The sequence below is a fragment of the Phytophthora parasitica genome, assembly GCF_000247585.1.
Source record: "Phytophthora parasitica INRA-310 unplaced genomic scaffold supercont2.70, whole genome shotgun sequence".
In the NCBI taxonomy this organism is placed as follows: Eukaryota; Oomycota; class Peronosporomycetes; order Peronosporales; family Peronosporaceae; genus Phytophthora; species Phytophthora nicotianae.
This window is the reverse complement of record NW_008649056.1, coordinates 70,430-80,591: the sequence shown is the minus strand read 5'-3', so window position 1 is coordinate 80,591 and position 10,162 is coordinate 70,430. Positions and strand designations below refer to the sequence as shown.

The 10,162-nt window shown below is 52.5% G+C and overlaps 4 protein-coding genes across 8 annotated transcripts in view; 1 reads left to right on the top strand and 3 right to left on the bottom strand.

The window, feature by feature from the left end:
* Window positions 1-2,141, top strand: part of PPTG_17477 (hypothetical protein) — a 4,826-nt gene extending 2,685 nt beyond the window's left edge. Inside the window, exons 2-5 of one of the 5 annotated variants that reach the window (XM_008915340.1) lie at window positions 262-648; window positions 709-779; window positions 845-1,303; window positions 1,352-2,117. In XM_008915340.1, the coding sequence (XP_008913588.1) occupies window positions 429-648; window positions 709-779; window positions 845-1,303; window positions 1,352-1,843 (1,242 nt within the window). In that variant the 5' untranslated portion in view covers window positions 262-428 and the 3' untranslated portion in view covers window positions 1,844-2,117. Of the gene's footprint in view, window positions 1-261; window positions 780-844 lie in introns of all 5 variants that reach the window. The other 4 variants (XM_008915339.1, XM_008915338.1, XM_008915342.1 and 1 more) reach the window with 4 other exon arrangements.
* Window positions 2,142-2,332: 191 nt separating this feature from the next.
* PPTG_17476 (hypothetical protein) lies at window positions 2,333-6,204 on the bottom strand (the record flags this gene model as incomplete). The annotated part of the gene is made up of 1 exon (XM_008915337.1): window positions 2,333-6,204. One exon carries the CDS (start codon window positions 6,202-6,204, stop codon window positions 2,509-2,511), a length of 3,696 nt encoding a protein of 1,231 aa, XP_008913585.1. The 3' UTR covers window positions 2,333-2,508.
* A 963-nt stretch (window positions 6,205-7,167) lies between these two features.
* On the bottom strand, window positions 7,168-8,625 carry PPTG_17475 (hypothetical protein; the record flags this gene model as incomplete). Its single annotated transcript, XM_008915336.1, has 4 exons — window positions 7,168-7,348; window positions 7,432-7,745; window positions 7,826-8,347; window positions 8,407-8,625. The coding sequence occupies 4 exons, from the start codon at window positions 8,623-8,625 to the stop codon at window positions 7,237-7,239; spliced, it is 1,167 nt and encodes a 388-aa protein (XP_008913584.1). The 3' UTR covers window positions 7,168-7,236.
* A 56-nt stretch (window positions 8,626-8,681) lies between these two features.
* PPTG_17474 (hypothetical protein) lies at window positions 8,682-10,117 on the bottom strand. Its single transcript, XM_008915335.1, has 2 exons — window positions 9,824-10,117; window positions 8,682-9,759 (listed from the first exon to the last, which is right to left on the bottom strand). Exons 1-2 carry the CDS (start codon window positions 10,038-10,040, stop codon window positions 8,870-8,872), a joined length of 1,107 nt encoding a protein of 368 aa, XP_008913583.1. The 5' UTR covers window positions 10,041-10,117; the 3' UTR covers window positions 8,682-8,869.
* Between the last annotated feature and the right edge of the window lie 45 nt (window positions 10,118-10,162).

Genomic DNA, 10,162 nt, shown 5'->3' with positions numbered 1-10,162 from the left:
CTCGCATATGCGGTGAACTTTTTTCAAGCAACGTAGCACGTTCGATTGAGATTTTTTCGCGTCGGACTTGAGCCACTTCTAACATTTGGAAGGTGTTATTTTTATTAAACTAATAACATTTATACTGCAGAGTTAGCTTGCGGAGGTTTGTTGATAAAAACATCGAAGCAATCTAAACTGTTTGACGTCTTACAAATTTCAAGTTTAACGTCATCAATCGCCCATCCTATGCGCACCGAAAAGATCAGCGTGCTGCCACAGGTGGCATCTTTTGCATGGCGTGCAGTCGTAAGGCTCCCGTCTGAATGGATTCGTGCTGCTGTCGTGCCTGTCGAATCCGTGGGCAGACAGCGAGGTCCGCCCACATTGACAAACGCTAGCTGCCTCCTGCATCGACCAGCATCGTACAAGCCTCCCTAGCGTTCAGTATGCAGATCCAGGCCTCCGTCGCGGCGCTCTCCTTGGCGCTGGTGGCGTTCACTGCCGAGGCCTCCGTGCCTGTGACCGTCTACAACCAGTGTAGTGAGAACGTCGATCTGTATGACAACTCGGCTGTCGAGACCATCGCACCCGGCGGCACCACTAGCCGCACGCTGGCTGAGGGTTTCAGCGGAATGTTCCGCAACGGCGTCAGCTCCCAGGCCACTCGTACGTCGCGGTACTTTTAGTTTCGGTTTGTTAGTATCTAACGTTTGTGCTGTAATGCAGTGGCCGAGTTCGCCGTGACTGGCGGCTTCTTGTGGTATGATATCAGTATCATCCCCACGGGCACCGTTGGTGTAAGTAGTTTTAGTTTATCGGTGTATTTGGATCGATTGTTGACGAATGTTGTGTTTGTTCACAGCCTGGCTACTGTGGGTCATTGGAGGAGTGCAAGGCCGTCACGGGTGGCACGGGATACAACACTCCTATGCAGATCGCCCCGTCAGGATGCCAAACTGTCACTTGTCTTCAGGACGGATGTGCGGACGCGTACCAATATCCCAAGGATGACACCAAGACCCATGCGTGCTCCGACACGACCTCCGTCGTGCTGACTTTCTGCCCTGGTGGCAGCGGAGGCTCGACACCCTCGACCTACGACTCCACGCAGCAGCAGCAACAACAGCAGCAACAGCAGGAGATGACGCCAGCCCCCACCACTGCGGCTCCGACGACTGCACCACCCACCCAACCCCCTACCCAGGCTCCTACGACCCAACCTCCTACTGAGGCCCCCACCACTCAGCCTCCTACGCAACCCCCTACCGAGGCTCCTACTACCCAGCCACCAACTGAGGCCCCTACGCAGCCCCCTACCGAGGCCCCTACGCAGCCCCCTACCGAGGCCCCTACGCAGCCCCCTACCGAGGCCCCCACTCAGGCCCCGACAGAAGCTCCGACGCCGACGCCTACAGAGACACCGACCGCTACCACTGTTACACCGGAGCCCACAACAGAGACTCCTAGCACCCCGGAAGTGCAATACGCGTCGTCGAACTCCACGTCCAACGATGAGGAGCAGGAGGCTGCAACGGTGGCGCCTTCGAAGGTGACCAAGACGGGTACGACCACTGCTGCCACTCCGGCCCCGGTGGCTCAGGTTATCTCGGCGCCGTCAACGTCGACGTCTTCGAAGTCCAGCAACGATAACACTGAGACCGCGAACACGCAGGCTAGCGCTGACAACGGCACTGACTCAGGCACTTACATTGCTACGGGTCTGGGTGGCTGTGCTGTGATTGCTGCTGTCGCTGTGGTGGCTGTTGCTCGTAAGAAAAAGAAAGAACTGGACGCCACGGAAGGCAAAGACTATAGTCAGGAGGAACTCATGACCCCCGTGACTCAGATCAACGTGCTGTAAGTCGTGCCGTTTCACTCGACTGAGGTCTTGTACACCCCAGCCGTACTACCGTAGTGAGTTTATACCTCAGCATTCCTCTCGGGTGCTCGCTCGGCTAAGCAGTTTTGACAAAGGTATCAAGTGTTGATATGAGCGACGTCGAGTCAGAATTCGCTCACTGTGGAATCGTGTACATGTATTTGAATCTGAACCAGATCCGCTTATTTGAACGTCGTTTGATCTTGTTTTTTATGTGGAAAGTGTTGATAGCAGAATTTTATCTTGCGGTAGTGTACTACATGTACAGTAGAGTGAGGAGCCATGTTCAACCTACTTCGTCCCATTCATCGCTTCTACAAGTTTCGTGCCTTACGTGGAATTTAAGTAGGTTAAGCGCTATTTTGAATGGACAACACTGTATCTGAATACCGCCGCGTATCAACGGATGCCCTGTCCGTGATTGTTGATACAGGCGACGCGGAGCCAAGCTCACTGACAGTGTTGAAAGCATGCACATGTACTTGAATCTATTTGAATGTGGATCTTATCAGTGTTTTTACGTGGTTAAAATGTTTATAAACGATTCAATCCTGCAGCTTAAAGAAAGAAACACATTCAAATAAAAACAAACACCTACTACTAGAGTAAGGAAACCCTGGTCAGCCTACTTCGTTCCCAGTAAGCAATTACGCTTTGTCGTTGATAAGGTTGGTCATCGCCATCTCCTTGATATTCTTCGAGTTTGGGCGAGACTTGGTCTCTTTAACATTCGCAGCGTTCCCATCATTTTCACAGTCCAGATCCAGATTTTCAGGGGCTGGGCCACCAAGTAAAATCTGAGCGCAACGTGCCTGGAATCGACGACAGTAAGTAGTAGGCGCAACAGCCGAGATCCCACGAGCAGACTTGCCCAGTAACACTTTACCAGCCTTCTCAAACTGCTTTTCCCAGTCCCATTGCTGGAGAATGTCGATAATACCCACGAAGTACACCTCATTATCTCCAAGAGGAGCAAGGTTCACGCCGCTATTCAGTTCACGGTTGAATACTTCATCGAAGTCTGTTGATGAACCGATTCCTGTCACGTTACCCGGACGAGGAGCTCGAAAGTGGCACTTGTGGATGCCAATAAGCAACGAGTAGTCCATAATGCCAATATCTCGTAGAAACTCGCAATCTGAGACGATCTGAGCGTGTAAATGAACAGCAATGTGGCGAGGTAATTGCAGCGAGCGTTCCAGATCCAAGTCTTTGAACACAATGTCGGGACGGTGAACATGAAAAGGAAACTGCGGTACAGTGTGGTCATCTGTGGACACGCGATCCACGTCGGTATCCAGGGGTGACTCTCCTTCGTCGAAAATGTACGTCGCGTCACACTCTGCACAAGTGACGCGATCACCACGTTGCGGTCTACGTGCACGACGGTCCACCCATGAACCTTTGACGTCGTATTTCTCTGTGATCGTAGCAGTGTGGCGCTCGCTATGCAAGACATTCGACATGACTGCAAAGTAGAAATTGCGACCATAAAGACGAACGCGATGGCAGCCAAAGAACCGGATCAAACGTGAGTGAGGGTTCGCTGTGAGGTATTGAGCGTATGCTGGGGCCATCTCCACTAGAGCGCGACACTCTTTCTCCTTCAGACTCTTCACTAGCAGCGAATTATCTCCCGAGAAGAACATGAATGCTCCACTTGATCCCGCACTTACTCGCTCCTTTGCTGTGGTACGGAAGCTCGCCAAATACTTTTCATCTGAGAGTCCAAACGCCAGTCTAATGGCTCGAAACTCACGTGGAGCATAGTCCACAAACACCTTGGGTTTTGGATCATCCGGTAGAAATTCACGAGTCATTGTGTTCCTCGAGGAATCTGCAGGTTCAGTGCTTCCGCTTCGACTACGGAATACACCTCTCCCTTGACTGAAAGCTGACGTGGCAGTGCGACGTAAGCCTGCAAACACGGCTGAACGTGTGGATCGTCCTTCAATTGGCTCGTCGACTGAAGATCTGGTACTTTGCAGCTCAATCTCCTGCTCGAACAACTCGAAAGGCACTTGAGAGACTGGGTAGAGTGAAAACCTCCCCGGTGTTTGCTGGAACGTGCGGAACATGACGTTGCTGGCTGTGAGACTGAGTCTACCGCTTTGAGGACTCGGATGTTCTTGACTGCGACTGTGGTGAAGATGAGGTTGGCGCCAGATACTCGAATACTCCAACGTTGATGCTGCAGTGAATGAAGTCGGACGAGGAACGTACACTCTCTCCTCTTCAAACGCAGCTAGTGAACGGCGCAGAGTAGAGACGGGAAGTGATACTCGCGGCTCACAATAAGCTCGAGGCGACGAGAGGATCGTCACGCTCTGCACGTGTGAGATGAACGAGCTGTTGACGAGTGTCGAGTCCCTCTCGGCGCCTACAAACAGCGTCGTTTCCACCAATCCACCGTCTCGATCTCGTGAATTAGGCGCGTTCTCTTCTCCTGCTACTGCACCCGATTCGGTGTTAACACTGGACGATCGTGCACGTTCAGCCGACCGGATGATGGCCTTAGTGATGCCACACACTGTGTAATAAATAATCTCGCGCTGCAAAGTTTCGTTGTTCTGCGAGGCCTCGTACGACTCCACTGTGGACGCTTCGTACGAGGAAGAAGATGAACGACTCGATCTAGCTGTAGCTGCAGGTTCTAACACTGACGAGAGTGTTGGTAACGAGTGTTGTTCTTGTGGTCTTAACGCACTGCTTTCTCGCACACTTTCGTGCGCCTCGAAGTTCGATACAGTCGATGACGGAGACAACATCGGCGTCTCATGTGGAGCCAATACACCTGCCTCCATAGACATGACTGTTTCGGAGAGTATCGCTGCTTGGTTCGCTCTTTGAACCCCAATATCTCGGTTAGACGACCTCGATATCGACGCTGACTGGGACGAATTTGAAGCTGATTGTCCTAATGACGGACTATCATCGCTGTCTTTGCATTGATGCAAGCCACAAAACAGTAGACCCAAAGCACAGCAAGGCTTGTTCACACTAAGCCACACCATTCCAGTCACGAAGCCTTTACCCGTGAGCACAAAGTGGAAGAAAGCGTTCAAGAAATTCATTCCTCCAGTCGGCCCAGCGCCTTCCACTTGAATGTAGTCGAGAGCGCTCGCATTGGATCGATAGATGAAGAAAACCACTAATAATACGAGCCACATTGCGTTCAGTGCATGGACGTAGATGGCCATACGCTTCATAAGGCGGCGACGAGCTTTAAGAGCGATAATAGTGCCGCTGTTTGACCTCCACCAGCCAACCACGAGACTCAGTTGAGCAGCAACCACTACCAGCACCACGATAGCGACTAATAACCCCCAAAACTCCAAGTTGAGCTCCTGCCATTGCGCCAATCTGCGTGTTCTATTGGATATAGACTCTCCAGCGTCGGAAGGTAACAGCGGCAGGATCAACGCCACCATCCGACAAACTTGAGCGTCTGAGAGTGGAAATTTATCCTGCGAGTGGCTTGAGAAAAGAATCAATGGTGTTGCAACACTCGCAACCAGCGAAAGGCCCCAGACTACGATGTGGTAGAGCACCAATTGCCGCTTGTAGCTTGCAAAAGGGTTCGATACTGATACGAAGAGATGTAAAATTGCAGCTCCAAACCAGCCAACCCCTGCCAACAACATGAACATCTCCAGACTCGCTGATACACTGCACATAGTCAACCCCATCGGACGACAACCCCCGTCCTCTGCACTACACAGCGTGAGTACGTGCACCAGCGTCAGCAACGCCAGTCCGAACTCACTCAACGCTACAAAAGCCAGCAGTTCATTGGGTCTCCGTCTCAGCCTCCGTCTCCTTAGAAACGACACGAGCACCAATAGCGTCGACACCAGACTCAGTCCTGCCCCCAATACAATTGGTGCCAATGTCTCCACGTGCTTCGGAGCTGCGAAACTTAATGCAAAAAAGCCAATGAAAACCACCACCGCCCCTGCCCAGAAGAGGATTTTCTTCCAACGACGTCGTTGTCGTCTCCAATTGACCAGTCGAACGGGTAATTCCGTCTTTTCCTCGTTCTCTGCGACCTGTTCGCGTTGTATTTGTGTCGAGGAGTTTGCCAGTTGGAGTAGAGCTTGACTGGACGTTCTCCAGTCCATGGACGTGGACGCTGACGCCGAGACTCGACCATTAGCCCCTAATATCGCCGATAGAGCGTGCGAGTGGCTGCGACTACGAGCTACTTCGTCCACTAACAGATCGAACTCTTGAGCGCTCGTGCGTGTAGGCGTGGACACGGCCTGATACTGCGGACTGGTGCAGTTCGAGTCGCTGGCTGGCGCTGGACTTGGAGGACGCAGCGCTCGTCGAGGCGCACGCATCCTGCAAGTAAAAAAGCCTGAAATAAGGGACGCAATAGCGTTAGGTTATCTCGATTAGGAGACTGAATCTGCAGTGGGTCATTCGACTGGTGGCGCACCGATGGAGCGTTGCAGACTGGCAGGCAGCTGCTGGTGCCCGGATGTCCTGAATCTGTCTCTGCCTTTAGGTCGGATTATAAATACTGGAGAAATCCTCAACACGCAATGGGACGCTGCGGATTAGTTACGATCCTCTTGACGTCCCCAGCGCTAGTGGCTTATTGCGCTTTCTGCTCCTTTTCCAACGGCTTTCTGCATAGAGTGCCGTGAGGTGTCCGGACTTGCCCTTTTGGCTCGGCAAGTTGCAGGCAACTCATTTCCTGGGTGTTGATTGGCTGGTACAATGGCTACATTTAGTATTTCAGCCAATCGTGAACAGTTGGAACTGTGTGTAACGGTGGCTCTACGGCCTTTCGCGCAACGAGGTCTACAACGATAATAACTTTGGATTACGGACTATGGAAGTCTATTGAGTCGGGATTTTACTGCTTTACGGTTTTATGGAATCAAGCTGCTTGGTGACCGTCAGTCACGGCAACGATTCTCTCTAAAACGGCTGCTAAGGACGTTGCGGCAACCTGTCCAACTGACGCACGGATGTTGTATGCGAGCCATAACACACAACCGATGGGCGTGCACTATGAGGCCTAATTGGGCTAGCAAGACTCGCGTGGGCAATTCACGCCGGATCTACTGGACTGCTACCACGTTGGTGCTTCGTCCTGTTCACCACCGAATGCGTCAATCGTGGCCTGCCATCGCTGAGATTCGCGAATATATTTTTTTTTTGTCTCAAGGGGTTTCGCTGACACAGGTAAAGGCGTTTTAGCGTCCGTTTTGCTACGTTGCCAGAACGTATGGCTAGTGACGATGATGCCTTGAGGTCACCGACCAACTAAGCTCACGAAACCGCGAGCAGGGTCCCTTAATTATTTTTGTTCGCTGGCAAGCACGAACTACGAGTGGAAAACGAAGACACCTCGATGTCTTGTGTTAATGTTCACTGGTCTGGTTGTGCGTATCCTCAGGCATTATAACGGCCTGCGACGGCGTGTGGCGGAGTGGAAGCTCGAGCTGCTCGTCGTCCTCGAAGCTGAGCGGGGGCCTGTTGATGTTTAACGCAAATTTCGACCTTTTTTGTCGGTAAATCCACTTCAACATGGGGAAAGTAGTTGTTGCATTACGTACAGGAAATCGGTGAACTCTTGTTCGGGAAGATACTTGGCTGCCATTTGTCGTCTGGCTTCGAGGTCGCTCCCGTGCATAACAAGCGCCTTGACTTTCTCCTTGGAAGTCACTTGTTCGTCGTCCAGCTTCTCGAGCTGCTGCAGCCTTCGGAGCACTCGAGCTCGATAAAACACACGCGAGACTTGAGCGTCCACTAACGGGTTGCCGTAAAGCGAGATTTCCCCCAGGTAACGCTGCCTTGCCAAGCAGTTAATCTCGTTGATATCAGCAACGTTATTGTGTGCGAGATCTAGTCGCTGTAACCGCGCACAATCCTGCTCGCGATAGTTGACAATAAAACATTGTGAGCAGCTTCAATGTAGCTTCAATGTAGCAAATAGAAACGGCCACGTACCCCGAGACTCGACAGTGTCTTGAGCTGATTGTGAGCTACGTCCAAGTGCGTCAACCGTGAGAGAAGTGTCACCCCGGAATCAATAGCCGTGAGCTGATTATGGCCCAGTAGAAGCGTTTCTAGGGCCTGGAGTCCTCTCGAGTCCTCAGCTCCTACCAAGCCTCGCATGGACGTCAAGCGGTTGTGTGAAAGATCTAGTAGGCGTAAGAATCGCAGCTGGCGGACACCCGAGATCTCGTCGATGGCGTTATGTGCAAGTCGCAGTTCCAGTAGGAACGGGTGCGTCTGCGCGAGCTCATGTCGAGGCATGGAGACGATCTGGTTTTTGTCGAGCGTGGCCTTGCGCAATAGTGAGCCAATCCAGCGAGCTCCATCTACCCAGGCGTTACCGGGACAGCACTTTGGTACCTTAAAGTTTAGTACCTCAGTGAGATGGTTCTCGGCAGCATCCAGTGTCAATAGTAATGGAATATGCTGCAGAGGAGACAACGATTGAAGCTCGTTTTGTCTGCACACCAAGTGCTTTAAAAAGAGGACGTCAATGCATCGATTAACAACGGCGATTGATGAGATCAACATACCTGAATGTGCGGAAACTCACGAATAGTGACGATGTCTGAGAGGTGCAAACCCGTGAGTGTTGCTGTAGTGTAAATATGCGCCTGTGTGAATGGATTGCGTCCCAGGACACTCAGCCGCTTGATGACCTGCTCTCGTCGAAGAGGACCTGGCTCACTGCTCTCGATATCCACCGCATCCTCAGCTTCGTCAAGCATCGAGAGCCCCTCATCCTCCGACATTGTTCCCTTCTAAGCGGCGGGTAGACGTTTCGGATTCAAAACGGGAGAACAAAATAAGTGACTTTCACACCAGCACTAAGCTAGGATGATGCATTATTACTGCTAACTACACGCACTATGTGCGCCTTGACGTGGAAGAGCAAGCACACTATCAAGTCAAAAGCCATACGAAGTCAAATGACTGTAAAGGTCCACGTCGTGAAGGTAGCGCCGAGCGCTTGAGAGGAGAGAGTTTGTCACTTGACTACAAACGGGCGCTGAGGTTGTCCGGGGTTGACACCAGCACCGACACATCGCGGCATGAGCGATCGCCATTGTCCATGGGGCTCTTGGCCACAATATCCAGAGCCTTCTTCTTCTGTTGCACAGCGTAGATGAAGCCACCAGAGGCGATGCCAGCCACACAACCACCGATCACGAAAATGTAGGTGAGCGATGACGTGCTGTTGTCCGACGACTTGGTCGTCACTTCCATAGCCCCGTCCGAGTCGTTAGAGTTCGTCGTAGTCTTACCGGTGGATTGCACAGTGGAATTCGTCGACGTCGTGGTGGATTCGGTAGCGTCACCAGCAGACTCCACACCAGCATTACCTGCTGAGCCGGCACTGGCACTATCACTCGAGCTGCTCAATGTGAAGTTGCCAGCGTAGTTCTGAGACTGAACTTGAATTCCAGTACTACCCGAAGCCGAAGCCGAACTCGAGACCGGCGCTTCCGTTGGCGTCGGAGTCGGCGTGGCCGTTGGTGTGGCAGTGGTCGGTGTCGGAGTAGCTGTAGTAGGCGTGGGTGTAGGTATGCTTGAGGTGCTGGAGGCCGAAGTGCTGCTAGTGCTAGCGCCACTGCCACCGGGGCAGAACGTCACTTCAAAGTTCGTGCCTTTCGGGCATGTATGTGTCTTAGTGTCGTCGCTCGGGTACTGATAGGCATCCGCACATCCGTCGGCCTCGCAGGTCAGTACCTTGCACGTATCCTCACCGACATTATCCTGCGGAGTGATTTGCATGGCTGTATTGAAACCCGTTTTGCCGGTCTGAGCCTGGCAGGCGCTCAAACTCGTGCAGCTACCAGGGTCAGGCGGAATGATACTGATATCATACCAAGGCGTACCGTCGGAGTCCACAGAGATTTCGGCCACTGCAATATGAAGCAAGAAGTCAGTATTAATATTCGGTGGGCTCACCCGGATGGCACAGCGTACAAGTAGCTTCATCGGAGACCCCATTGCGGAACATGCCCACGTATCCGTTTGCCAGTGTGCGCGTGGTGGAGCTACCAGAGGCAAGCGTCGTGGTTGCGCTGTTGTCATACAGCGCGACGGACTCGGAGCAACTATTAGAGATGGTTACGGAGACCGACGCCTGCACGGCGACGAAGTAGACTGAGAGCCCAGCCGCGGCCAATGCGAAGCGGAGCATTGCAAAGCGGTAGCAACCGGAGCTCTATGATAATATCGGCGACCTGGGGCGCGCGATAGCTGTTTCTTTCAACAGAGGGAAAAAAAGCAAAGTGAGGCATGCGTGGCAGCCGTGCTCCATGT

What these genes read in the sequence shown, in the direction of transcription:
- PPTG_17474 (XM_008915335.1), bottom strand. Translation starts at nt 10,040, where the DNA reads ATGCTCCGCTTCGCATTGGCCGCGGCTGGGCTCTCAGTCTACTTCGTC. An exon ending in GGTCTCCGATGAAGCTACTT is followed by an intron (nt 9,760 to 9,823) that starts GTACGCTGTGCC and finishes TTCATATTGCAG; the next exon opens with TGGCCGAAATCTCTGTGGAC.